Source organism: Tetrao urogallus, assembly GCF_951394365.1.
Source record: "Tetrao urogallus genome assembly, chromosome: 25".
NCBI classification, from domain to species: Eukaryota; Metazoa; Chordata; class Aves; order Galliformes; family Phasianidae; genus Tetrao; species Tetrao urogallus.
In genome coordinates, this window is record NC_136838.1 from 1653548 (window position 1) to 1678125 (window position 24578).

General features: G+C 62.3%; 2 protein-coding genes across 2 annotated transcripts; one reads left to right on the plus strand and one right to left on the minus strand.

Moving 5' to 3' along the window:
- Nucleotides 1-831: 831 nt before the first annotated feature.
- On the minus strand, nt 832-11972 carry LOC306955443 (unconventional myosin-Vb-like; the record flags this gene model as incomplete). Its single annotated transcript, XM_079546738.1, has 37 exons — nt 832-990; nt 1071-1151; nt 1253-1427; nt 1514-1784; nt 2422-2572; nt 2769-2858; nt 2986-3167; nt 3297-3434; nt 3555-3648; nt 3813-3999; nt 4165-4259; nt 4336-4572; nt 4692-4805; nt 4954-5099; nt 5180-5273; nt 5386-5595; nt 5780-6019; nt 6172-6328; nt 6414-6625; nt 6958-7069; nt 7149-7235; nt 7359-7456; nt 7535-7672; nt 8091-8174; nt 8293-8415; nt 8502-8642; nt 8875-8956; nt 9091-9356; nt 9424-9536; nt 9735-9836; nt 10006-10087; nt 10231-10371; nt 10487-10643; nt 10847-10991; nt 11062-11224; nt 11423-11533; nt 11946-11972. The coding sequence occupies 37 exons, from the start codon at nt 11970-11972 to the stop codon at nt 832-834; spliced, it is 5205 nt and encodes a 1734-aa protein (XP_079402864.1).
- A 2442-nt stretch (nt 11973-14414) lies between these two features.
- Nucleotides 14415-17506, plus strand: PLPP2 (phospholipid phosphatase 2; the record flags this gene model as incomplete). Its single annotated transcript, XM_079546906.1, has 6 exons — nt 14415-14466; nt 16277-16428; nt 16571-16848; nt 16931-16988; nt 17091-17267; nt 17369-17506. The coding sequence occupies 6 exons, from the start codon at nt 14415-14417 to the stop codon at nt 17504-17506; spliced, it is 855 nt and encodes a 284-aa protein (XP_079403032.1).
- Between the last annotated feature and the right edge of the window lie 7072 nt (nt 17507-24578).

Below are 24578 nucleotides of genomic sequence, written 5' to 3' on the forward strand. Positions count from 1 at the left end.
AAGGACAGGGTACCCCACCCCAACTCTCCATCTCCTTTCTATAGGGTTTGCCTGGGACCAAAGGGTTTAGGTGTCCACTCTTTCTGTTCAATGTTTACACCCCTTTTCTAACTGCTGCTCCCAAGGGGGCTCAGCCCTGCCCCCCCCTCCCCCCAGGTGCCCCCTTCCTACCCCATCCTGTTTGGCATGTGATGGACACCCCCCCCCTCTGCTCCATACCTGTGTGTCTGTACCTCCCCCCCCATAGCAGGGGCTCCCCCGGATGCATGACAGTGAGATGTTTTGCACTATTTTGACTTTTTTGGGCTCTGTAAAAATATTTTATTATAACTGACATTAAAAAAAAAAAAAAAAAAAAAAAAGGAAAAAAAAAATGGCCTATGTTGTGGGAAGGACATCCCACATTTAAGGTCAGCACTGAAGGTCCACGGATGGTGCCAGCAATTCTGAAGAGCCATCCATCCAACCAACCCTCTGCCCCCCACCCCGTAGAAGGGACCCATCAGCATCCCTGAGTCCAACTCCTTGGGCAAAAGCTTCCACCAAGGAGTTCAATAGGATCAGGTAACCTGCCCCAAAAGCCCCACAGGTGGGCAAGGAGACCCCAATCCCACAGCACAAGGACATCGCCACCTCACACCCGCTCCCCCCCCCAAGCAGGCAGCCTCAGGCACTCAGTTTATCTGCAAAGACTTTTATTAACATCAAAGCATTAAAAAAGAAAGGGGTGAAGATCACCACAGCCGTGCCAAAGGCAGTAGGGCCGGGTTCCAACCAACGAACATCACACACACAAAGCTGCACCCCAACCCTGCCAGGTCCTCCTGCAGCTCAGAGGCGCACGAGGAAGGCCAGGTCCACGGTGTGGGGGATGCAGAGCTCATCCAGGTGCAGCGGGGAGGGGATGAAGGGCAGGTGCACAGGGAAGAAGTGGCTGGTGTCCACCAGGAGCTGGCTTGGTCCCTCTGCCTGCTGCTCCTGCAGTCGGTTCTGTGGGGATACGGCCATCAACGAGGCAGTGGCCAAGAACCAAGGCCCCCCTCCCCAACCAGCACAGCCTCCTTCCCTACCTCCACGCTGCTGATGAAGGCAGGGCTCACACGCTCCTCCAGCCCAGCAGTGGGGGTGTACGCCCGTAGGATCTTCACCACCTGGGGCAGACAGCACATGACGGAGCTGAGGGATCATCTCTGCCCCAGCACTGGGGTCCCAAGGCTCCCAGGTCACTGCATCCAACCCCCCGGCCCCATACCTGCTGTGGGGTCAGCACGGTGCACAGGCTGCAGATGGCCGCCGCGTCCTCCTCTGTCGCCTTCTTCACCTGCAGCAGCTGAGCAGCCTGGATCAGAGGCTCCAGCATCTCACGGGCACCGCTCTGCTGCAGCCCCTGCGCCCGCAGCCACTGCTCCACCTGGCTGACGTTGTACCTATGGGGCAGGGGGGGGTCAGCAGGAGGCAGACCCCCTCCCTCATCCCTCCCCCCTCCCTTACGTACACCCCACATAGGGCCAACCTGAGCTGGATGCCACGGCTCCAGGAGCACGCGTCCTTCCTCAGCAGCAGGAAGTTGAGGGTGGTGCCGCTGATGAGGAAGAGGAGCTGGCGCAGCAGCTGATGCCCCACGGCTGGGGACAGCCCATAATGCTCCAGTGTGTGGTGGAAGGAGCCCAGCTGCTGCAGGAGCTCGGGCAGCGTGTGGGCTGGGGGGGCCGAGGAGCGGCGGTGGGTGGGAGGGCAGGAGGAGGAGAGGCCTTGGATGGTCTCACTCTCCAGCATTGCAGCGACTGGAGGGCAGAAAAGAAGGATGATCAGAGCGTGGCTCGTTGGCTTCGTGTCACCTCCAGTTGGGATGGAGGAGCTGATGGGGCGGCTGTGCTCCTTGGATGTGAGAAGTGGGGCAGGTGAGCGAGGGAGGTCCTTGGAGGGGGTACAAATCTCCCCTCCCCCTTCAAATGCATCATCTCAGCTGGGATACTGCGCGATCCAGCCCTAGAGCTCTCTGTGGGGAACCCAACCCAGAGCCTCAAGGTGTGGGAAACCTAACCCGACTCACAGCTCTCCTCTGTGTTGGCTTTGGGGGCTGTGGAGAGCCCAACCCAACCCACAGCCTCCCCATGGGAAACAGAACCCAACCCACGGCCCACTTAAGAGGAGTCCAACCCAACCCAACCCACACCCCCTCACCCTGAGGAACCCAACTCAACCAAAGCCAACCTCCAGTCCTCTTAAGAGGAACCCAACTCACCCCACAGGGAACCCAGCCTACCCCACATCCTCCTTAAGATGAATCCAACCCAACCCCAACCCCCCATCATGAGAAAGCCAACCCAAGCCAACCCACAGCACCACTCCCCTCCACCACCAGCACCACCAGGCACCCCATGAGCCCCCAGCCCCACATCCCCCCCAGCTCCATCCTACCAATCATGGGCTTGAGGCGCTTCTCAGCCGTGCGGACGAGCTGCTGGTACAGCTGCACTGCCAACGCTCCCAGGCTGTGGCAGGGGCCCTGAGGGTCCAGGTTGCGCAGGCGATGCTCATTCTGGTGTGCTGTGTTCCCCTGGTGGCAGCTCTGCAGGTACAGCCAGGTCAGGGTGATGGGTTCCCAGGTGACCCCACCCCAAAGCCCCCCCAGGGCAACAAGGGGCAGGATCTGCCCAGCACATGCACCACATGGGGGGCAGCCCCAGCCCATAGGCAAAGACCAAAGCTCCTGATGTCATCCTGGGGGGAGGGGGAAAATAACAGCCCCCTCCCCAGCACCCTACCTCATCCCGGCCGTACTGACGCAGGCAGTTCAGGAGCCGGCAGGCATTTGCAAGCCAGAGTGCCACCACGTCAAAGTCATCACTGTGCTTCTGTGGGGTGAGCAGAAAGTGGGTCAGTGAGGCTCCGGCAGCGGCCCCATAGCCACCCCCAGCACCACAGCCCCATCCTACAGAGCCCTGGGGTCCAGGCTGCAGCCCCCCCCCATGCCATCCTTACGTCACCCAGCAATTTCCCTGCCCCCAGCACCTTCATGACCCTCTTGATGGCATTGATGGCTGCATCCAGCAGCGAGTGGGCACGTGGCTCATCACGGCAGTGGTCTGCGTGCCGGATGCAGAGGAAGAGGACGTAGGCTGGAAGCTCTGGCATTGCCCCAGGGCTGCTCTGCAGGCGATAATCTGTAGGGGAGGGCACAGAGATGTGGGGCCAGGCAGCAATGGAGAGCAGAGCTGGGGGGAAAGGGAGGGACAGGACCCATCCCTAGGGCTCTCTGTTGGGTCAGTGGGACCAGGTTACCCAAAGCCCACCTGTGATGATGGCCTTGATGATGCGCCCTTCGTCCTCCAGCCTCCATGCCAGCATGGCCTGGGGCGGCCCTGATGAGGATGGGACCGTGAGGGATGCTGCTGGCTCCTGCCCCGGCGTGGGGGGCTCTTTCTTCATTGCTGTAGAGGAGCACAGATCACATCCTGGGACTTGCAGCAGGCCTTTGTGCATGATGCACCAGCACCAAAGCAGGCTGGTGACCCCCATCCCTGCGTCCCCCTTCCCATGTGTGTGCTTACCTGTGAACTCCTGGATCTGCTTCATGTAGGTTCTCAGCTGCTTCTGCAGCTTCAGCGTGGTCCTCTCCTGTCTCTCCAGCTTCTGGGACAGCTCCTGAGCAAGGACAGCCCTGGTAAGGCTCACAGCCCCCAGCACCCACTCATGGGGTCAGGAGATGCCAAAGTTCCCATGCATCGCTCCCAAGCGGGATGCTGCAGATTGCCACAGGACAAGATGGGGGGATCCAGCCCTGCCCTGTCCCCCTCCCCACCCCTTACCCAGTTCTCCTCCTTCAGGCGCACAACATGGTGCTGCAGCCCCTCCTGGCCCTGGTGCCTCTGCAGGTCCTGGATGAGGGCTGCCTGCTGCTGGCTCAGCTGCTTGAGTGAACGGATGTCGAGGTGCAGCCCCTCCACCTCCTCCTCGTGGTGCTGCTTCTCCTCCTGCAGCTGGCTCACCAACAGCCTGCGTGAGTGGAGAAACCGAGGCACCACTTGGACTGGATGGTGCTTGGGGTCCCTTCCAACCCAGCTTATTCTATGACTCCAGTACACCAATCTCTATCCTTTGGGGGTAAGGTTTATCCCCTCATACCAACATTTCCCAGAGCATCTGTGGGGCCACACTCACTTGTTGGCCACCTGCACCGCATCGTAGGCATGCTTCAAGTCATCCCCCGCCGCCTTCTCAGGGCTCCTGCCCAGCCCCAGCATCTCAGCGATGTTCTGCCAAGAGGAGGGCAGGGTGAGGGCAGCCCCAGCAGCTCAGCTCCATCCCCACAGATGCGGGGCAGAGGCTCACCCTTCTCTTAAGAAAATCCAGGGGTTTCCTCTCCTCGTGCTCAGCAGATGCTTTGCTCCTCCCCAGCTCCTCCCGGGTGCGGGCCAGCTCCTCAGTGACAGCATTGAGCTGCCCCAGCAGCAGCAGATACGCCTTCTCAAAGCGGTCCTGCCCCACAGCAGTGTTAGGCATAGGGTCCTCCATGGGGCAGGGAGGCTGGGGGACCTCAGTTGGTGGCTGCCAGCGCTCCTCCAGCCCCTGGGAGTGGGAAGGAGGTTGGAGCTGGGGGCTGACAGCCCTGCAGCTGCCCCTCTGGGACCACAGGACCCCATGGAAAAGGGGAGCTTCCATTTGTCACCTCCACCATCGCCACTAACCTCAGCCTGTAGGTCAGAGCCATCCCGAGAAGGGGCAGTGGACATAGAGGACATGTAGCTGCTCTCAGAGCCCAGGAAGCTCTCAGATGAAGGAGAACGTCTGAAGGTGCTTTGCTGATGGGAGAGAAGAGGGACACAGTCACTCCTTGCACCCCAAACAGCCACCATCTCACGCCCCATCTCTAGTGGGGGTACAAGGATAGGCCTGGGGGTGACAAAGACTCAGCAGCTCAAAGGGGCTGAGCCCCCCACAACTCCTCACCCTATGGAAGGCCACCTCATCCCGCAGGTTCTCATAGCCCTGCTCCAGGCGGGCATAATCCTGCACCAGGCTCTGGTAGCGCGCCCGCTCCTCCTCCAGCTCCTGCTGCAGCCCCCGGCTCTCCCGTGCCGCACGCTGGTGCTGCTCTGTGGGCAGAAGGACACGTAGGAACACATGGGAACACAGGGAGGGTGCACTGAGGATGGGGGCACGGAGATCCTTCTACCTTCTAGATCCTGCGACTGCTCCAAGGTGCGCTGAATCAGAGCATCCCTCTCCTCCCCCAGGTGCAGCTTCACTGCTTCCACTTCCGCCAGGCGCTGCGGAGTGAGCAGAGGGACAGATGCAGCCCAGGGGCCACCTCTGGGGCACACAGCACCTCTATCACGGCACAAAGGGAGCAGAGCCATCACCCCCAGCCCCAAGTCAGACCTGTCGGAGCTCCTCCACCTCCTGGGCCAGGCAGCTCTCAGCACTGCTCCTCTCCAGCTCGGCCAGCCGCTCCTGCAGCCGCTGCACCTGAGCATCGTGTGCTGCATCCTCCCGCAGCCACCGCATCTCCTCCCGCAGCCGCTGCACCTCCTCAGCGTGAGCAGCGTTCAGTGCCGAGAGCTGCTCCGCCAATCGCTGCTTCTCCTGGGCCTGGGGGCAGAGAGTGCCAGAACTGGGGGATGCACGCAGGCACCTCACCCCAAAGGAAACCCATCTGCACCACAGGGTTCCCCATTCCCTCAGGTATTACTGGGCGCAGCGCTCCGACCAGAGAGCTCTCCATAGGGATGGGTTGACCGCTGCACCCTGGCCGCCCAAGAGCTGCAGCACCCACCTGCTCATCCAGCCTGCGCTGCAGCTGCATCACCTTGATCTCCATGCCTTTGTGCAGCTGCTTGTAGTGCTCTACTGAGCGTGCTTCAGCCCGCAGCCGCTGCAGCTCACGGCGCGCCCGCGCCCGGCGGTAGCAGCACTGCAGGTAGAGCACAGCCCTGCGCAGACGGCTGTAGTGCAGGCGGGCCAACCAGCCCCTCACAGCAGCCTGGAGCACCACAGCTTTTTGGTGCCGCACCATCTGTGGGGAGATACGGGGCAGCAGCGTCACCAGCAAGCACAAGGGACAATGCAGCAGCGGTTGCTTGCAGTGGGACCGGTGCTGCGCTGTCACCAAGATGCAGCAGGGCACCGCTCCCATCTGCACAGCTCACTGCTCTGCCCTGCTCCTACCTGGCGGTAGAGGCGTCGAGCAAACATCCCCCGGCTGAAGGCCTGGATGGTGAGAGCAGCCCGGCGCACACGCAGGTAGGAGCGCCGAGCCAACGCCATCCTCACGTTCTTCTGCAGCACCACCGCAGCTCTGCTCCTCCGCAGCTCAGCGGTGAGCCTGCAGGGTGCAGGAGATGAGCACGGGGTGGCAGAACCCCACAGCCTCCCTTCCCCACCCTCGGGCTCAGCTCTTTGCATCTCACCTGCGTGCCAACATGCCCCGGGTGTGACGCTGCAGGCACAAAGCTGCAGCACGAATGCGCCTGAAGCGGCGCCGTGCCAGCCAGCCCCGCAGGTGCCTCTGCAGCAGGGTGCAGGCTGCACGCAGCCGGCGGCACCGCAGCTCCTCCAGGAATGCCACCTGGCCAGCACGGAAGAACACCTTGCTCTTCCCGCAGCGGTACATGCTGGGGTCCTGCAGGAAGTAAGGGAGATTCAGAGCAGTGCCTCAAGGAGGTTCCCCCAAAGGGCTGCTCTGTGACCTCCCTGCTGGCTGCAGAATACCAGCTCCTATCCGTCGTGCGCAACCCACTGAGGACCCGTGAGGACTCCCCACTGAGGGGGAAAAGAATGCGCAAGGGATGCTTGAGGGACCCCAAGAGATGGGGAGAAGCACGTATGAAGGATGCTGGGTGGGATCCTGCAAGGGATGGGGAGAATTGTGCACAAAAGACGCTCAGGAGAACAAGAAATGGGGAAAACCACACATAAGGGATGCACCCTTGGGACCCCGCTGCAACCCCTTACTTGCAGCAGTCTCTCCAAGGCAAGGCTGCAGCTCTGCTTTGCATCATCACCCACCAGCTCCTCCTTGCTCAGCAGGGCCCTGTACCTCTCAAAGAACTCCTGGTACGTCCACCTGTGGGGGGCATAGAGGGGATGATCAGGGGGTGCTGCAGCCAGGGGATGCCCACGGTGCTGGGGGGGCGGGGGGTTACCTGGAGGGGTAACCAGCAGCACTGATCCGGATGGTTTCCAGCACTCCACAAGCTCTCAGCTGCTCCACTGCTCTCCTGGAGTCAAAGCTGGGGCAGAAATGAAAGGGTTATCTCATTCAGGCATCAGCTGGGGGTGCACATATGGGGCACGAGGGATGCAGGTTGGGGAGATGGCACAGCTCCATGAGCCCGCAGCCCCACAGCACTCACACGAAGGGCAGCTTGCTGTCGTTGGGTTTGATGCAGCGCACGTAGTGTGGTGTGGTGCTGCCCAGCGTCTCCATCAGCCGGTGCAGGGAGGATTTGAACTGTAGAGGACAACAGGAGAGCACTCAGAGCCTCTCCAGCACATAGCAGGGTCCTCCTCCCCTCCCCCTGCCCCATACCTGGCTGGAGATGGACTTCTTGCTCTTCTGGGTACCAGGAATTGACCTGCGGCTGGGGTGGGCGGACCTGGACCCACTGGACCTGCGGGATGTGGGGCCGTCGCCATCCTCCAGGAAGAGCTCAGTGAGCAGCGCAGACTGCACAGAGCGGGGCCATGAGAGCCAGCAGGGAGCATCACACCGTGCACCCGGAGCCCTCGCTGCAGGACACAGCCCCACGAGCCCAGCCCCACAGCCCCGATGTACAAGAACCAGCTGTGCCCCCTCCTCCTGCCCCCAAAAGAACCCCAGTGCACCCACAGGCACCCTGCCACGAGAGCAGCCCAAGGTGTCCCCTGAGATGTCCCTTACCTTCTGCCAGGACCAGGCAATGCAGAGGAAAGAAGTGACAGTGTTACCAACCGAGGGCAACAGGACTCCCCCCTGCCCCCCAGCCCCTCCGCAGGGAGGTGACATCACACACCCCAGATGGTGGCAACCCATGGGAACGGGGTGGGGACACCCACAGCTCATTTCTCCCACATCACCCACCCTTCCAGCCCCGGGATGCTCGCACCTTGCTGGCTCTCAGCAGCCCCACCAGCTCCTCAGGGATGGTGTCCCTGTTCTTCTCCACAAACCCATCACACTGATACTCCACCTGGCAGGGAACAGCACAGCGTTACCCTGGGATTTTCCCAGCCCAACTTGCTGCAGGGCTCTTGGAACAACAGCCTTAGGAGCCAGAGCTGCCCAGGGGACCAGAGTGGCTCTCCTACCTTGCCAGCAAAATGGCACACAATGAAGGCATCCGTCGGCCTCTTGGGCTTCTGGAAGTGGGAACTGCCAAGGTGGGTCTGGTACAGCTTCTGGGCCCAGCTCCCATCACTGCCCTGGGGCATCTGAAGGGCAGAGGGGTCAGGGGAAGCAGCTGGGGGAGCGGGGGGGGGCTCTGGAGGGCTGCAATGCTGCCAGCACCCCAACCCACCTTGCACTCCTCGTTCAGCAGGTCCAGCACACCCAGTCGACCCTCGATGAGCTCAATGCATGGCTGGTTGTCACAGAAGTCAATGAAGACCCATGGGATCTCCTCAGCCACGTATTCCTCCTGCTCCAGCTTGAAGACATGCTGGAGGGATAGGAGAGCAGAGCAGGACCAAGGTGAGGGCAGAGGTTTGCACAGAGCAGCCCTTCCCCTTCTCTCAGAGCTTGTGGAGAGCAGAGGGCTCCATGCCCATCTCCAGCCCCAGGTTTTGAGGGAGCAGCCACGTTCCCAGGGCAGGAGGACAGAAGGAGCAGCGCAGCAGGACACAGGGAGCTGTGCTGCCCTCCCAGCAAGGAGACATTTGGGTGATACCCACCAGGTTGAAGAGCTGCTGCAGCTTCTCATTGGCGTAGTTGATGCAGAACTGCTCAAAGCTGTTGAGGTCAAACATCTCAAACCTGTGGGCAGCAGATTGCTGGCTGAGGCAGGGCACAGCCACGGACCCAGCCCCACTATGGGGACAGCCCAACCCCATCCACAGACCCAACAGTGGCCAGAGGAGGATCACAAAGAGAAGGAGAGCTGTCCTTACCCATAGATGTCCAGGATGCCGATGGAGGTGTGGTGGCCCTCCGGCGAGCGCAGGGCACGGTTGACCCTGCTTGTCATCCACCTGAAGACCTGCCCGTACATGTGCTTGGCCAGGGCATCCCGGCAGTCCAGCGCCTGCTGCCTGCTGAGTGGCTTCATGTAGGTCTCACCCGCCGTCACCAGCTTGCGGTGGCAGAGCCAGCGAGTCACCTGCACCTCCTCGATGCCCAGCAGCGCACAGAACAGCCCCAAGGCCTCACTGTTGGGCTGAGAAGGGACAGAGAGGTCACCAGCAGCGCTGGGATGTGGGGACACACATGGGGCTCTCACCCACCTCCACAAAGCAGCCGTCCCCGTGGCGGTCCCTCCCTCTGATGGTGACGTTGCCCAGATGCAGGATGGCAGCAAGGACGGCAAAGAGCTCCAGCTGGTCAACCTCAGGGACGCCTACAGGCACAGAGCGAGGGGTTGGCGTCAGATCCTGCACAGCACGAGCTGGAGAGAAGGGAGCAGCCAGCAGATACCCAGCTGGCCAGCAACGGAGCACCCAACCAACAGCAAGGTGAAGGCAGTGGGATGATGGTGACAGCCCACAGGACAACAGGGATGCCCACCCCACTGTTTTTCCCCAACCCAGGACAGTACCCAGCAGGGAGAAGGCGTGCCGCGTGCTGTCCAGGTCAGATGCATCATCAGTGCCTGCGCTGCAGCGGCCCTGCTGGGTGTAGTAGAAGGTCTCTGCTCCACCTAAAGAGGAGATGTGTGGGTGATGAAAGCAGCACAGCCCCACCGGGTTCCCTTGGGGCAGCGCACCCAGCCAGCTGCCCCAAAGGTTTGGGGGAGGGGAAAAGGGGGGGGGAGGAAGGCAGAGTGTTGGCATTGCCAAGGGGACACCCAGGGGACACGGGGCACTCACGCAGATGCAGAGCCTGCAGCTCAGGCAGGGCAGCTGATGCACAGAGCTGGTAGAAGATGTGGTAGTTCCGTTCCGCTTTTGCCTGTGGGAGTGAGAAGAGCACTGAGCACCTCCAGAGCGGGGACAAGGGGACGTTCCCACCTCCCAGTTCAACCGAGCAGCGCCGGGGCCGAGTGCCATAGCAGCCACAGCCAACACTTGGCCCTGTCCCTACCAGAGCCCCACCTGGAAGGTGACACGGGACTTCTCCAGCAGGTAGGTCTTGATGGTGGCCCCCATCACACAGGCATGGCTGAAGCCAATCTCGATGTATTTCCCGAAGCGGCTGCTGTTGTCGTTCCTGGTAGTCTTGGCGTTCCCAAAGGCCTGGCAAGAGGGAGGTTCTGTATTTCCAGGTGCTCCAGGGGAGGCCAACCCCCCGCACCCACCCATTTTGTCATGGGCTGAAGGCCATGGGAAGGGTTTGGGATGGGGGACGCACCTCCATGAGCGGACTGGAGGCCAGCACCTTCTCCTCCATGCTGGAGTCCCCCAGACCACCCCCGACCGTGGTGAAATATCTCATGGCATATTTGGCTGAGGCGGTTTTCCCTGCTCCTGATTCACCACTGATGATGAGGGACTGGTTCCTGCCAAACCTGGAAGGCAACATTGGGATGGTTCCAATGGGGCTTCAGCCCTTCTCCACCACAACCCAGGGGGTACAACCCCATGTTGGGAACCCCCAACAGAATGGTTCCTCCCAACGGAGCTTCAGCCTTTTCCCACCGCAACCCAACCCGGTGGGACACAACCCAATGGGCCCAACCCCACCCCGAGGTCCCCCAAAAAGATCTCTCACCTCACCATCTGCCTGTAGGCCTCCTCTGCCAACGCAAAGATGTGGGGGTCCATATCCCCCATCTCCCGGCCGCTGTAGGCGTAGATCACCTCATCCTCATAGATGGGCAGCAGCTTGTAGGGGTTGACGGCAACCAGGATGATGCCTGCAGGAAGGGCTCAGGGCTCATACAGGGAAGGGGGGCACGGGGTAGGGCTGGAGGGACGAGGGCTCACCGCAGTAGGTGTAGATGGCGTTGGCCTCCAGGAAGCGCACACGGAGCGAATGCAGCACTGCCGGCTCGTGCAGGTGGCTCAGAGCCACCAGGTCATCCTTGCCTGAGAGGCACTCAGGGTTGCAGAGCGGAGGCAGCTGAGAGCCCAGGGGGTAAATGAGAGGCTGTAGGGTTGAGGAAAGGGAGAGTGGGTGAGCACTGAGCGGGGACAGACGGCCCCCAGGTGGGCAGGGGGCACGGCCACAGTGAGCCACGCTCCTGCACAGCCACTAGGCACGCTGCGGCCTCTCCACCAAGGAACACAGGCTGGTTTGGGGTGCAAAGACGATCTTATCTCAGGACCCACACGGCCCCAACCTCACCGAGCCATCCTCCAGGCGGAGGTGCAGGATGGAGTCTCCTTCCTCATAGCCTTTGGTTATTTCTGCTGCTCTCCAGACATGGACAGAGTCAGGAATCCAGACCCGGGCACCCTGGGGGGGGCACAGGAGGGACACCCTACAGACAGCCACCAAACCAAGCGTTCCCCGTGCAGCTCTCTGTATTCAACCTGGTGCTCAGCATCCCTGCAGACCTGCAGGATGGATCCCCCCCAGCTGAGCAGGGAGGCCATGCAATCACCCAAAAGCAGAACAGCAAAATTTGCAAAAAAGGGCTCCAAACCAGCTGGAGGCACCCAGCAGCAGGACTGGGGGATGCTCCAGCCCCAAAGTCCCTTTTGGGATCCTTGCTGGTGAGGAAGGAGCCCTCCTTTCCTATAGGATACCCCCATAAAAGGGGAACCCACAACTCCCTGACCCTGCTGCCGCAGCTCCAGCAGAGCACAGGGAAAGGAGCCGCTCCATGTAGGGTGGCACAGATTTTCCCCTCCACCCACAGCCTCACCTGCCCGTAGGGCTGCCCTGCCGCCATAGCCCCGCTGTCACACAGCCGGCTCCCCCCCAGCTCACCGCCCTTTTATGGCCGCTAATTGCCGCTAATTGGATAAGGGGTCCACAGCTGCTCTGCTGCCACAGCACCACACTCCGCCCCTAATAGGGGAGGGACCCTAAGAGCTCTTCGTAGGCACCTCAGGACCCTTTAATGGGGGAGAACCCAAGAGCCCCCTGAGCTCTAATGGACTCACCTCACAGGGTAACTCCCCCCCACACACACCCCCAAAGTGCCGCCCCACACCCCAGGACCACCGAGGGCACCTCGAGTTTCTCCTGTCCACGGCACCCCCTATGTAGGACACCCCAAAACTGACCCCCTTCTGCCTGACCCTCCCCTCCCCTGGGTGAATATTCATTATCCCTACGAGAGAGAACATCTCGGGGCGTTCAGCTGAGCGCTGCTCTGGGCTGGGGATCCCAGAGACCTTTGGGATCTTGTCTCCCCATCCCTTGAGGGGCTGCTCAATTAGAAGGGACCCCGGGACCCGCATCCCTCATCTCCTGTCCCCACACGTGGGGTGGGAAGGGACGCATTTCCCAACCTGGGGACCTCAGTGGGATGTTTTGGGGTTTCCAGCCACGGCACACGGGCGCTGCGTTGCGTCTGCAGCAATCCCACAACGTGACACAGGGCTGCGCTAAACGCTCCACTTTTAATTACTCGAAAACCATCGCAGCCATCAGAAAGCGACGCTCGGGGGTCGTTGTGATGGAAATGTCCTTTAGGACCTCGTTCAACTCAGACGATTCTATGATATCCGTGAGGTTGGGGCGTTCCGGCTGGCTCCTGTTGTTTGGCGTCGTCCCACGGCCCCAACGGGGCAAAGTCCTGCAATGCCGGGCGGGGAGCAGCCGCTTATCGGGGTGCCGCTCTGCCCCGTGTCGGCACGGAGCCGTGTGCCCGCGGTTGGCCCCGTCCTGCCCCATTTCTGTGCCCCCGTGGTCAAATCTCAGCTCCCAGCACTGCCATAACCCTGCTCGGGCTTTTTTTTTTTTCTATTGCTGTTGTGCATTTGGTGTGGCCGGGGCAAATCTTGAACGAGGGGAGAGCAGAGTGGATGGAAGGGGGGGAAAGGGAGGGGGGGAAAGAGGAGAAAGGGAAGGGGAAGGAGGGGAAAGGAAGGAAAAGGGGGAAGAGAAGAAGGGAAAGGGATAGGAAGGAGAGTAGGAAGGAAAAAGGGAAGGGGAAAGAGAAGGGGAAGGGAAGGAAAGAGGGAAGGGGGAAGAGAAGGGGAAGAGAAGGATGAAGGGATAGGAAGAAAGGGGGAAGGGGAAGGGGAAGGAAAAGGGGAAGGGAAGGGAAGGGAAGGGAAGGGAAGGGAAGGGAAGGGAAGGGAAGGGAAGGGAAGGGAAGGGGAAATGGAAGGGGTAAGAAAAAGGGAAAGGAAATGGAAGGGAAGGGGGGAGGAAAGAGGAAGGGAAAGGAAAAGGGAAAGAGAAGGAGAAGGGGAAAGGAAATGGAAGGGGAAAGGAAAGGGGTAGGAAAAGGGTAAAGGGCATGGAAGGAAAGGGGAAGGGAAAGAGAAGGGGGAAGGAAGGGAAAGGGGCTGGGAGCAGAGGAAGCCAGGCAGCAGTTCTGCTCCTCTCCTGCAACCCCGGAGCAGCCCAAGAAGGTTTCCAACCCTTCTGCTTCCAACCACAGCCTCGAGGTTCTCCCCGGGCCGCTCACGGCGTGCTGAAGCCCAGCAGCCATCATCACTTGGGCGCTTTCTGTGTGATTTATGTCTCCTTCCGTTCCTAACCGAGCGCCAGGCCTGGAACAAACAGCTCCGCGGAATCACCGCGGGCAGCAGCTCCGACCTTTGCTCCCATCCGGGTGCCGCAGGTTCGCCACATCCCGGCCCCACCGCCGTTCTGCTCCGACGGGAAAACACCGCGACTCGTTTGGGTCGCAGCTCCGGAGCAAAGAGCGCCTCGTCCTGCCGCCCCACACGGCGCCCGTCGCTCCCAGCGCCGCTCATCTGCAGGCTGCTGCCCCACCGCCCGCATCTGCGGCTGCCTTCATCCACCCCGATTCTGTAATTTCCTTTTTGTCCCTTTATTTTTCTGTTTTATTGCATTGTTATCATTAGAAAAACAGCCCCCGGGCTGTCGGGGTTTTTCTTCTCCCTCATTCCTTCGGCACGGGGCGGGGGGCGGATCCCCATCCGGTGGAACAACGCTGCGTTCCGTCGCTCCGGAGCCCAATTAACACCGCCGGTGTCCCCGAAGCGCTGCGGACCCCTCAGCCGGTGCTCGGAGGGGGGGCTCCGCCCCGTACCTGCCCCCGGCCCCGCCGTCCCGCCCCCCGCCCCGTCTGTCGGTGCCGCCCCGTCCCGCCCCGTCCGCCCGGACTTTTGCTCCCGGTCGGGCCCGCGTTGTTCCGGGCCATGTGAACCATAGGATCGGTCCGTTGGGCCGTTACCGAACCGGTGCCGGTATGGAACGCAGGAAGGTCTTCGTGGTGCTCGACGTGCTCTGCGTGGTGGTCGGTGAGAGCCCGTTGGGGGGCTGCCGGGCCGCTTCCCCCTCGATGGGGCGGAGGGGTGGGGGGGGGGGGCAGATGGGGTCCACGCGGACCGGGGCCGGCCGTGCCGTCGGGTGGCAGCGGGGTAGGAGCCCCGAGAAGCACCTGCGATGCCCCGACGGGGAAACGTTCGGCCTTTGCCCCCCCCCCCCAGGATGGAGCGATGCGATCCGGTGAGGCCGTTCGGTCCGTGCGGAGCCCCCCCCCCCCGACGGGGAGACCCCGAGAACCGGCCGACGGGGCCGCTCAGACCGAGAGCGACCGCAGGCGGACCCGGGCACGGGGATGGGGATGGGGATGGGTGACCGTCGGGGCCCCGAGCGCCGTGCCCCCCCCCCGGGGCAGCCTCCGCCCAGACGCTCGTTTCTAAAAGTGCCGCTCTCAAGCACCTAATTAAGACGGATGGCCTAAAAATAAAGGCCCGGGTCGTAATTTCAGCCTCAACCTCCTGAGCTTTCTTGGGCTCTAAGCACCGGTGGGGAGAGAGAAAGAGAGAGAGAGAGAGGCAGGTTCCTGTGTGTTTGTTTTTTTTTTGTTGTTGTTGTTCGGTGCCCTTTTCCTTTTCTGCCCCTTTTATTTTTAGGGGGAGCTTTTTTGGAAGATGGAATTACCCAGGGAGGAAAGGGAAAAAAAAAAAGGAAAAAAAAAAAAGAAAGGATAAAGGAAAAGAGCGTCTAATTTGAGCTGCAAACGAAGGGTTTGAAGTCTGTATGGAGGCGTCCGTGCGTGCGGGGCTCCTCCCGCAGCCTGGGAGCCGTCACAGCTTGTTCCTGCCATGTTCCTGCCGTGTTCCTGGCCTTCTCGCAGCTCTTTTTTTATTTTTTCTTTTTGGCTGCTTTCGCTTCTGTTCGGAGAGAGCCGCCTTTGGAGGCCCGGAGGCTGCGGGGTGGTGCTTTGCTGTGATTTCTTTCTTTTTTCGTTTCTGCCCTTTTGCTCGGCCGAGAGCGGAGCGCGGGACCCCCCTGGGGAAGGGGCTCCGGGTGCAGGGGTGGCTGCCGGGGACAAAGGTGTGTTTTGTTTTTTCCCTGGAGACGGAGGAACAATGGGGAGGCGGAAATCGCCTTCCTGAAGGCGGAACGGGGAAAGGAGCACGGGCTTAAGGTGGACCGTAGGCAGCCCCGGTCCCTGCGCTGTGCCCAGCGTCACCCTGGAGGGAGGTGCTGGAAGATGCCCGTGGTCACCCCGGCCAGGGTCCCCAAGGGGCTGGAGTGGCTGCACGACCCCATGTCAGAGCCCCCCTGGAGCTCCTGCTGATGTTTTGTGTGGGATGATGGCGTCCACGGAGGAGCTGGAAGATGCTCGTGGTCAGGGCTGTGTGCACGGGGTGTAAAACTGAGCATCAGTGCTACTGGGGAGCAGGGTGGGGGCCCAGCCAGGCTGGGTCACGGGCTCTGGGCTCCAGCTCTGTCCAAACCTGGACCGTGTGGGACCTGAAGGCCCTTCTGGTGTGAAGCAGGCTGGCAAGATGCCTGTGCTGCTCCCCCGAGCTCTGTCCTCCTCCAGGCAGTGGGGAGTGGGTCCTGGCACCAGGCAGCAGCTGGGGAGCAGTGGATGTTCCCTGGGTGCCCAAAAGCAGCCATCTCCTGCAGTCGCTCAGCTCTGCAGGCAGTTGTGAGCCCTGATAATGCTCTGTCAGCTGCGGGCCAGCGTGCTGCCCTGGGTGCAAGATCTGTCCCCAGCAGTGGGGAGCAGGGACAGGGGGACTGTGTGCACTGGGTGCCTGCATGGAATCCTTGGGAGGGTGCTCCAGTCCTCTCTGTCTCTCTCCTTTGCAGCATCTCTGCCCTTTGTCATCCTGACGCTGGTGAACTCCCCGTACAAACGAGGCTTCTACTGCAACGATGACTCCATCCGCTACCCCTACAAGGCAGACACCATCACCCATGGCCTCATGGCTGGGGTCACCATCACCTGCACCGTTCTCATTGTAAGGAAACTTTGTGGGCTCCCTGCAGTGCCCATGTGTGGGGCTGAGACCCACAGCCCGTGAGGCTGGGTCCCTGAAGGGCTGGGGGAAGGCCTCAGGGAGGCTTCTGGGACCCTCACCTCTCAGCTTTTGCTCCCTGCAGATCTCTTCAGGGGAGGCATACCTGGTCTACACAGAACGCCTCTACTCCAAGTCAGAGTACAACAACTACCTGGCTGCGCTCTACAAGGTGGTGGGGACCTTTCTTTTCGGGGGGGCCATCAGCCAGTCCCTGACCGACCTGGCCAAATACATGATCGGCCGCCTCCGGCCCAACTTCTTGGCGGTCTGCAACCCCGACTGGTCCAAGGTGAACTGCTCCATCTATGTGCAGCTGGAAAATGTCTGCCGAGGGGAGAGCAGGAACGTCACTGAGTCCAGGTGAGCCCTGGGGGCAGCCCCAGAGGGGTGGTGAGGGGTTGGCAGTCTCCTGCCATGTCCTGGCCCATCCCTTTGCCTGCAGGCTGTCCTTCTACTCCGGGCACTCCTCCTTTGGGATGTACTGCATGATGTTCCTGGCGGTGAGTGCTGTGCTGTGTGGAGCCCTGGCGTTCTGTCCCCACCATGCTGGGACAGAACTGTGTTTGTCCCTGTGCTTGGTGACACCCCTGTCCTCTCTGTAGCTCTATGTGCAAGCCCGGCTGGTGGGGAAGTGGGCCCGGCTGCTGCGTCCCACCATCCAGTTCTTCCTCCTTGCCTTCGCCATCTACGTGGGCTACACGCGGGTCTCTGACTACAAGCACCACTGGAGCGATGTGCTGGCCGGGCTGCTCCAGGGCGCGCTCATCGCCATCCTCATCGTGAGTGTCCATGGATGCCCCCAACCCAACTGCGGTACCTGGTGCAGAATGGAGGAGCAACGGGGTCAGACCTGAGCCCCACTTCTTCTCTGTCCCCTCAGGTCCGCTACGTGTCTGACTTCTTCAAGCACCGTCCGCCCCGGCAGTGCGATGAGAAGGACCCGGAGCGCAAACCCAGCCTGCCGCTAACCCTGAGCGACACCGACCGCAATCACTACAGCTACGCGGGCGCCCCGTGAGCCGCACACGGGGCCTGGACTGTGGGAGTGGAGGGGTGGGGGGGGAAAACATGGAGCCCGGTGCCCACCAATGGCTTCATCGCACTGCGCCGCAGCCCTGCTCTTCCCCGATCCCGGCGGCGCCACGGCTTTGAGATCTGTGGGGTAGGGAGAGGCCTTGGGCCTGGGCTGGGGTCAGCGGAGCCTGGGAGCAGGGCAGGTGGAGGCCTTGGGCCTACGTCAGCACTGTGAGGCCTACCCTGAAGCCTATTCCTGCACCTTAAGGCCTATCCCTGCACCCTGAGGCCTATCCCTGCACTCCCAGGCCTATCCTGAGGCCTATCCCTATACCCTGAGGCCTACCCTGCACTCCTAGGCCTATCCCAAGGCCTATTCCCATACCTTAAGGCCTATCCGAAGGCCTACCCTGAGGCCTATCCCTGCACCCTGAGGCCTAGCCTGAGGCCTATCCCAAGGCCTACCCTGCACTCCGAGGCCTATCCCTACACTCTGAGGCCTATCCCTGCACTCCCGGGCCTATCCTGAGGCCCATCCCTGTGCTCCATGCCTTATCAAACACTACCGCCTTAGGAGCACGACCCCTCACAGCACAACACGAGAGCAGCCTGCTGGGCGAGCACTGCTTTTAGTTTTCTTGGAAAGGATTGAAGCAGCCCAGAGCTCGGCCGTGTTCCCTGATGAACTTTAACAGCCGTTCGGTGCAGCTCGGGGCTGCTCCAACCCTTTGGCCGCTGTGGCTTCGGTGTGTCCTCTATGGGGCGGTTGGGGCAGGGAGAAATCTTCTGTGGTAAAGGGGTGGGGGGTGGGGAAAGGGACGTGGAGCTGCGCATGGGGCTCTTATCACTGGGGGAAGGTGGGAAATGGGCCGCATCCGTCCTGGCTCTGAGCTGCAGCCGCCTCTGGCACGGGCGAGCTGCGGGCCCGGAGAGAAGCGACATGCGTTTGCATGATGATGTGTTTTTGTAAAAATGTGTTTTTTAAATTAGATCATCGAGAAAGAATGTCTGTGTCGGGCCTGCTCTCTTGCTCCATGGATGCTCCTGACCTTGGGGCTGAAGAACTCAGGGCTGCGGCTCTGGAGGGGACGGGCACTAAAGCAAGAGCCCACAGTTCTGGGGGAGCGCGGGGCTGAGCCCTGGGGCTTTGAGCAAGGAATGGCGGGGCTGCAGGGAGCACCGGGGCGCTGTGCTCCAAGGGGGGTGGTTCCAGGACTCCTCCTGGTGCAGGGACCTGTGGCTCAGTAGCTCCAGCCCCAGCGCTGCCTTGAGCCAAGGGGAGCCTCTGCGCTTCCCAGTGTCTCAGTGAGGGGGAAGGGAAGGCGGCTGGAATCGTGTGGAAAAAGTGACGTTGTGTGCCTGCAGCTCCTTCTGCTTCTCCGGGTGCCGGAGCTGGGGGAGGCATGGAGCTGCCTGCAGCCCTCGCGCTGAAAAAGGGGAGCGGTGGGGGTGGACAACGGCCCCCGCCTCCAGCATGGGGCTGCTCTGCTTGGAGCCGGGCAGGGATGGGGCTCACAGCTGTGTCTGATGTGGGGCAGGGACAGCGTGTCCCAGCTCCCTGGCTGTCCCGCTGTGTCTTGCAGAGCTCTTGTGGCATGGGGAAGGCTGGGCAGACTCTGTGCCCCGGCACAGCGGGGCTGTGTGCTGTACGCAGGGCTGGCAGATGGGGCCCAGGAGCAGCAGGGTCCCCGTTGCACAGCTGGGTCCCTCCTGCCTGGGCACAGCAGATGCTGCATGTGCCCCAGGCTCGCTGTTGGTGCTCTTACAGTGTGGGTTGCTCCAGTCTAGACAAGCCCTGACCAAAACTGCCTCCTGCATGGAGGGAACTCCCTCTCTGAGTGCTGCTCTTCTGTTGATCAGAGAACCTTCCTCCCTGGTCCCTCAGCCACATCCCTTCTCCTGTCCCTGCCCTCTGTGCTGCTCCTTCCTTATCTGATAGTACGAAACAATGCTGTGGAGCTGCTAGGGCCGGAGGGCAGGGCATCTTGGCTGCAGTTTGCAAGTAAAGGAGTCGGGAAACGCAGCACAGCCCAGCATGGGCACTTGGCTCTGGATCTGTGATCAGCCTCAGGGTGGGAGCTTGGAGGGCAGCAGTCGCCAAGGGCCGTGGTGCTCAGTCCCAGCTCCTGGCATTGCCTCGACAGCTCTGCACAGCCAGGAACGTGCCTGCTCCCTTCCCTGAGATCTGATTTCGCTCCTTGGATACATCTCTGGAAAAACCAGCTGGGCCACAATGCAGCAGTGTGCGGCTCAGCGTGGAGGGCAGGGCTGGGCTGGAGCGCGGGGAGCTCACTGCGTCCCTGCCTGAGGCTCTGGCTCAGCACACAGCCAAAGCTCCTGGTACCCTGCCATGGGAGGGAGCTCCACAGCCACGTCTGGATGTGGTGAGGGGCTGGGACTGTAGGCAGCCCCCCCCAGTCTGAGGAAGGAGTGGGGATGCCAGTGGGGCACCGTCTACGCACTGGACCTCAGAACCAGAGACACCAGCACCAGGTGCCGGGGAGGATGGAGCAGTGGATGGGCTATGTGCCTCAAGCAGCTTCCAGGCCTCAGTTTCCCCACTCCAGGTTTGCTGTTGCACCAAGCCCAATGGCTGTCGGGAGCTCTGGGTACCACGCTTGGCATTCAGGCTTGGGGAAGGGCGAGCCGTAGCCCTGGGCGTTGCGCCGCCTCTTGGCCAGGGCATCCAAAGCCCTCTGCAGGAGTGACTCAGGCCTTAGGGATGCAGTGCTGGGGCAGACCGTGCCCCAGGCTGAAGCCGAGCAGCGTTGGCCCGCGAGCAGTGCCAGGGACCTGCTCTGAGAGCCATCCTGTTCCCAGCGGCAGCTCCGCACGCTCAGCCAAGACATCTCCATTCCAAAAGCAGCCGTTTCTGGCAGCGCTGAACCAGGCTCTGGCTCCCGGCCCTGGGCTGCCTCCCCCAACCTGTGCCTCCCGCTGCCACGCTGCATCCTCCCTCCCTTCCCCCCTGGCACCTGCGGCTCCTCCACCCCCCGGTGCCGGTGCCAGTGGGTCCATCTGGGTCCGTTTGCCCTGCCCTCAGCTCCAGGTTGCCTCCCGCTCTTGGCATCCTTCCCAGGCTCTTGGGGTACGGGGTTGATCTTCCCGGTGCCCCCAGCGTGCTTCCAGGAGTGGGCAGAAGCCTTGCCAGGAAGGATGTTACTCATCCTCTAAACATCCTTTTCCCTGGCCGGCAGCCACAAGAAGGCTGCCAGCAGATGAGCAGCGGGAGCACGAGGTGGTCCCTGCTTGGGGAGGGCACTGATACCCGCAGGAGGGGTCTGCGCCTTTTGATGGGGTGTTTGCAGCTCCCTGTCCCAAGTGCAGGATGGAAATCGACCCCAATCAATCGACCCCAATCAATCGACCCCCACCCCGGAGGTGGCTGCGTTACCCAGGGTCCCCCAAGCAGCCCGCAGTGCTGCTACCAGCCCTTGTGATCTGCTGGGAGCTTTGGGGGGAGCGCCGGTGTTGTGATCCGTGCTGCAGGAGGAGGAGGTGTGGAGCGGCCCGGGTTCGGTGTTGCTGTGCTCAGCACCGAAGGGCAGCGCAGCTCCTGGGCGTTGCAGCCTCGGCAGGATTTAAGAGAGCCTATAAAGAAAACAGGAGAAGAAAACAAAAAAAAAAAAGACAGAGAGCGACCTTCTGACACGGTTGAGGATGAGAGGGCAAAGGGAGGAATGGGGTTCAGCTGAAGAAGGGGGAAAGTTCGGCCAGATTTAGAGGGGGGGGAATTCATCACTCGGAGGAAAATCCCCGCAGCGGCAGCGGGCGGCAGAGGGCGGTAGGGATCCGACGGAGCCGCGCTGCAGCCGCTGCCCCCCAACGTCCCCCCCGCAAAACCCGGAGCTCCGACCCACCCCCATCTTTCCCACCCGCCCCGGGGGGGTTGCAGAGATCCGGGGATCCCCGTCTTCGTGCGCCCCCAGTGCTGTGAAAACGCCGAAACGTTCCCGGTGCCACAAAGAGAGCTTTGATCAGGCTGGGAAATAAAGCGAAAGGATTGGAGGGGGGAGAAGGGGGGGGGGGGGGGGGAGGGAAAGGCAGAAAGAAGCAGAAGAGCAAAAGGAGGAAGGGAAAACCCTCCTGCTGGGTGATGCTCCATCCCGGCTCCGTGCCCCCGACCCCAACCCGCGGCCCTGGGGGTCAAAGACATCGTGCCAACCCCCCCCCATAAGCAGGAATACCCCCCCCCCCCCCCCCCACGAGCAGGCAGCTCCCAGCCCCATCCTGAGCCCTGAACAACCTGCATCGGCCTGTGTGCATCATCCCCCCCCCGGGCCATCACAGCACCGAATTTCTTCCCATTTAAACTCGTTCCCTCTTCTCCCCTCTCATTAAAAGCCCCCCCCCCAAGATAGAAATCCCACTGCAAAACCTGGGACCCAACGGCAGCGCCCCCCCCCCCCCCCCCCAGTCTGCCCTATGGGTGGACACGGTTTCCACCACTGGGGGGGGGAGGTTGGGAGGTTGGAGCCAAACGGTGCCGCCCTGCGCAGCTTTCTCTCCTTTGGGGGGGTTGTTTGGATACGCAGATATTTACATTTCCCTTTTACAACGCTGCTGCCCTAACGTGACCTCGGCCAAACCGGGGGGGGGGAACCCTGAGAAAAGGACCGGGATGGGGGGGAGGGGATGGGGGTCAGGAAGGGGGGGGGGGGGTGGGACAAGGGGTGGGGATGGGGGGAGGGGGGGGCAGATCCCACGGAGGGGGTCCCGGGGGGCGGGGTTGTCGCAGCGCTGCACCTATGGGTGACACGGGACCCCCCCCCGAGGAGGGAGGGGACAGAGAGCGGGGATCTCTCGTTATTTTTTCGCCTTAAAATGGATGTCGGGGCCCAAATCTCAGCCCCCCCCCCCCCCCCCCCAACGCTCCCTGCGCTCGCTGCCCTCCGGCACCGCAGGGGTTAACGCCGATTTCCCCCTTCCCCCCCCCCCCCCCCCAGCAGCGCTGTCCCCGCAGATTGACACATCCTCCTGCCGGCCCTCCTCCCTCCGCCAATAGAAAGCCAACTCCGCGCGTCCCACGTGGGGGCGGGCCGCCGGCGCGCGTTCCTATTGGCCAACGGCCGCCGAGAGCGCCCGCACGGGCCAGGCCCCACGTGGAGCCGCGCTCCTTCATTGATCGCCCTCCGCAAAGCGGCGGCCGCGCGGGGGGGGCGGCGGTGCCCGGCGGGGGCTTCGGCGCCGTTCGGCTCCGCTCGGCTCCGCTCGGCTCCGTTCGGGGCTCGGCCCGGGGTTCGGGGCTCGGCACGGCTCGGCTCAGCCCGGTTCGGCTCTCTTCGGCCCAGCTCGGCTCCGCTCAGCCCCGTACAGCTCCGCTAGGCTCAGTTCGGCTCCGCTCGGCTCAGTTCGGCTCTGTTCGGCCCAGCTCGGTTCGGGACCCCCGTAAGGATCGGGTTCGGCGGCGCGGTGAGTCCATCCCGTCCCATCCCGAATCCTATTTCTCCCATTCCGCTCCGTGCCCCCACCTCCCCCCTCTCCTCTCCTCTCGCTCAGGGATGGGCGGTGGCCCCGCTCCCCCCTCCCCACCCCCACAGCGGTACCTGCGGTGTCGGAGGGGCCCATTGTCTGCGAGGCGTGCGGTGCGGGGGGAGCGGACCGGGGCGAGGGGGGGGCTGTGTGTCTGCCTGTCTGTCTGTCTGTGCCCCTCCCGAAGCGGGCACGTCGCGTTGTTCCCCCTTCCACCCCCCCCCCCCCCCTCCTCCAACCCCCTGCAGGAGCTGAGCCGGAGCTGGAGCGCATCCCCGTGTCCCGATCCGCGGTGAGGAGAGGAGCTGGGGGGGGGCCCGGGTCCGCCCGGTGCCGGCGATGTTCCCCAAAATCGGCCGCCGGTGAGCGACGTCCCTTTGCTGCGCACGTCGCCGTGGGATGGCCGCGATGGTCCCCATAAGGGAACGCTGTGTGGGGCCGGGGGGTTGGGAGGAGGGGGGAGGGGGGGCGCGACGGTAATGTGGGTCTGGGATCCCCCAACGCTGCGGGGGGAATGGGGGCAGTGCGTATGGAGTGGAGGCACAGTGGTGGTACGGGGAGGGTGATGATGGCACAGGGATGGTGATGGCAAAAGGACAGCAGTGGCATGAGGATGGGGGTGGCACAGGGACAGCAATGGTACAGGGACCACGGTGGCATGAGGACAGGGGTGGCATAGGGACAGCAAAGGTACAGGGATGGTGATGGCATGGGGACAGCAGTGGTATGGGAACAGCGGTGGCAAAGGGACGGGGGTGGCACAGGGACCACAGTGGCACAGGGACAGCAGTGGCACAAGGACCACAGTGGTATAAGGCTGATAGTGGCACGAGCACAGGGGTGGCACAGGGACCACAGTGGCACGGGGATGGGGATGGCATGGGTGCCACAGTGGCACGGGGATGGCAGCAGCACGGGGACAATGATGGCACAGGGACAGCAATGGTACAGGGAACGCAGTGACATAGGGATGGCAGTGGTGTGAGAACAGGGGTGGCACAGGGACCATAGTGGCATGGGGATGGCACAGGGACAGTGATGGCACGGGGACCACAGTGGCATGGGGACAGGGGTGGCACAGGGACCATAGTGGCATGAGGACGGGGGTGGCACAGGGATGGCGATGGCACAGGGACAGCAGTGACATGGGGACAGTGATGACACAGGGACCACGGTGACACGGGGACAGCAGTGCTACAGGGCCAGTGGTGGCACGGGGACCACAGTGGCCACCTCCCCCTGCACGTGCCACCATCCCTAATGTCCCCACAGCCTCATCCCTGGGGTTTGGGGACCGGCGGTGGTGACGGTGCCCCCCAACTGTCCCCTCCCATCCCCAGGGCCACCTCCCGGCCCCCTCGGCCCCCTCAGGCCCCACCACCCCACAGTCCCTCAAGCTGACTTACCCCGAGACCTTGGATCGCATCAAGGAGGAGTTCCAGTTCCTGCAGAACCAATACCACAGGTGAGGCCGGGGGTGGATGGACACCATCCGTCCGTTGGTGGCATCGATGGGGCGGCGGTGCCAGGAGGTGACACTGTGTCGTACGGCCCCATTTGGGATGCAGGTGCTCAGCCCTGGGATGTGGGAGCAGATTTGGGGG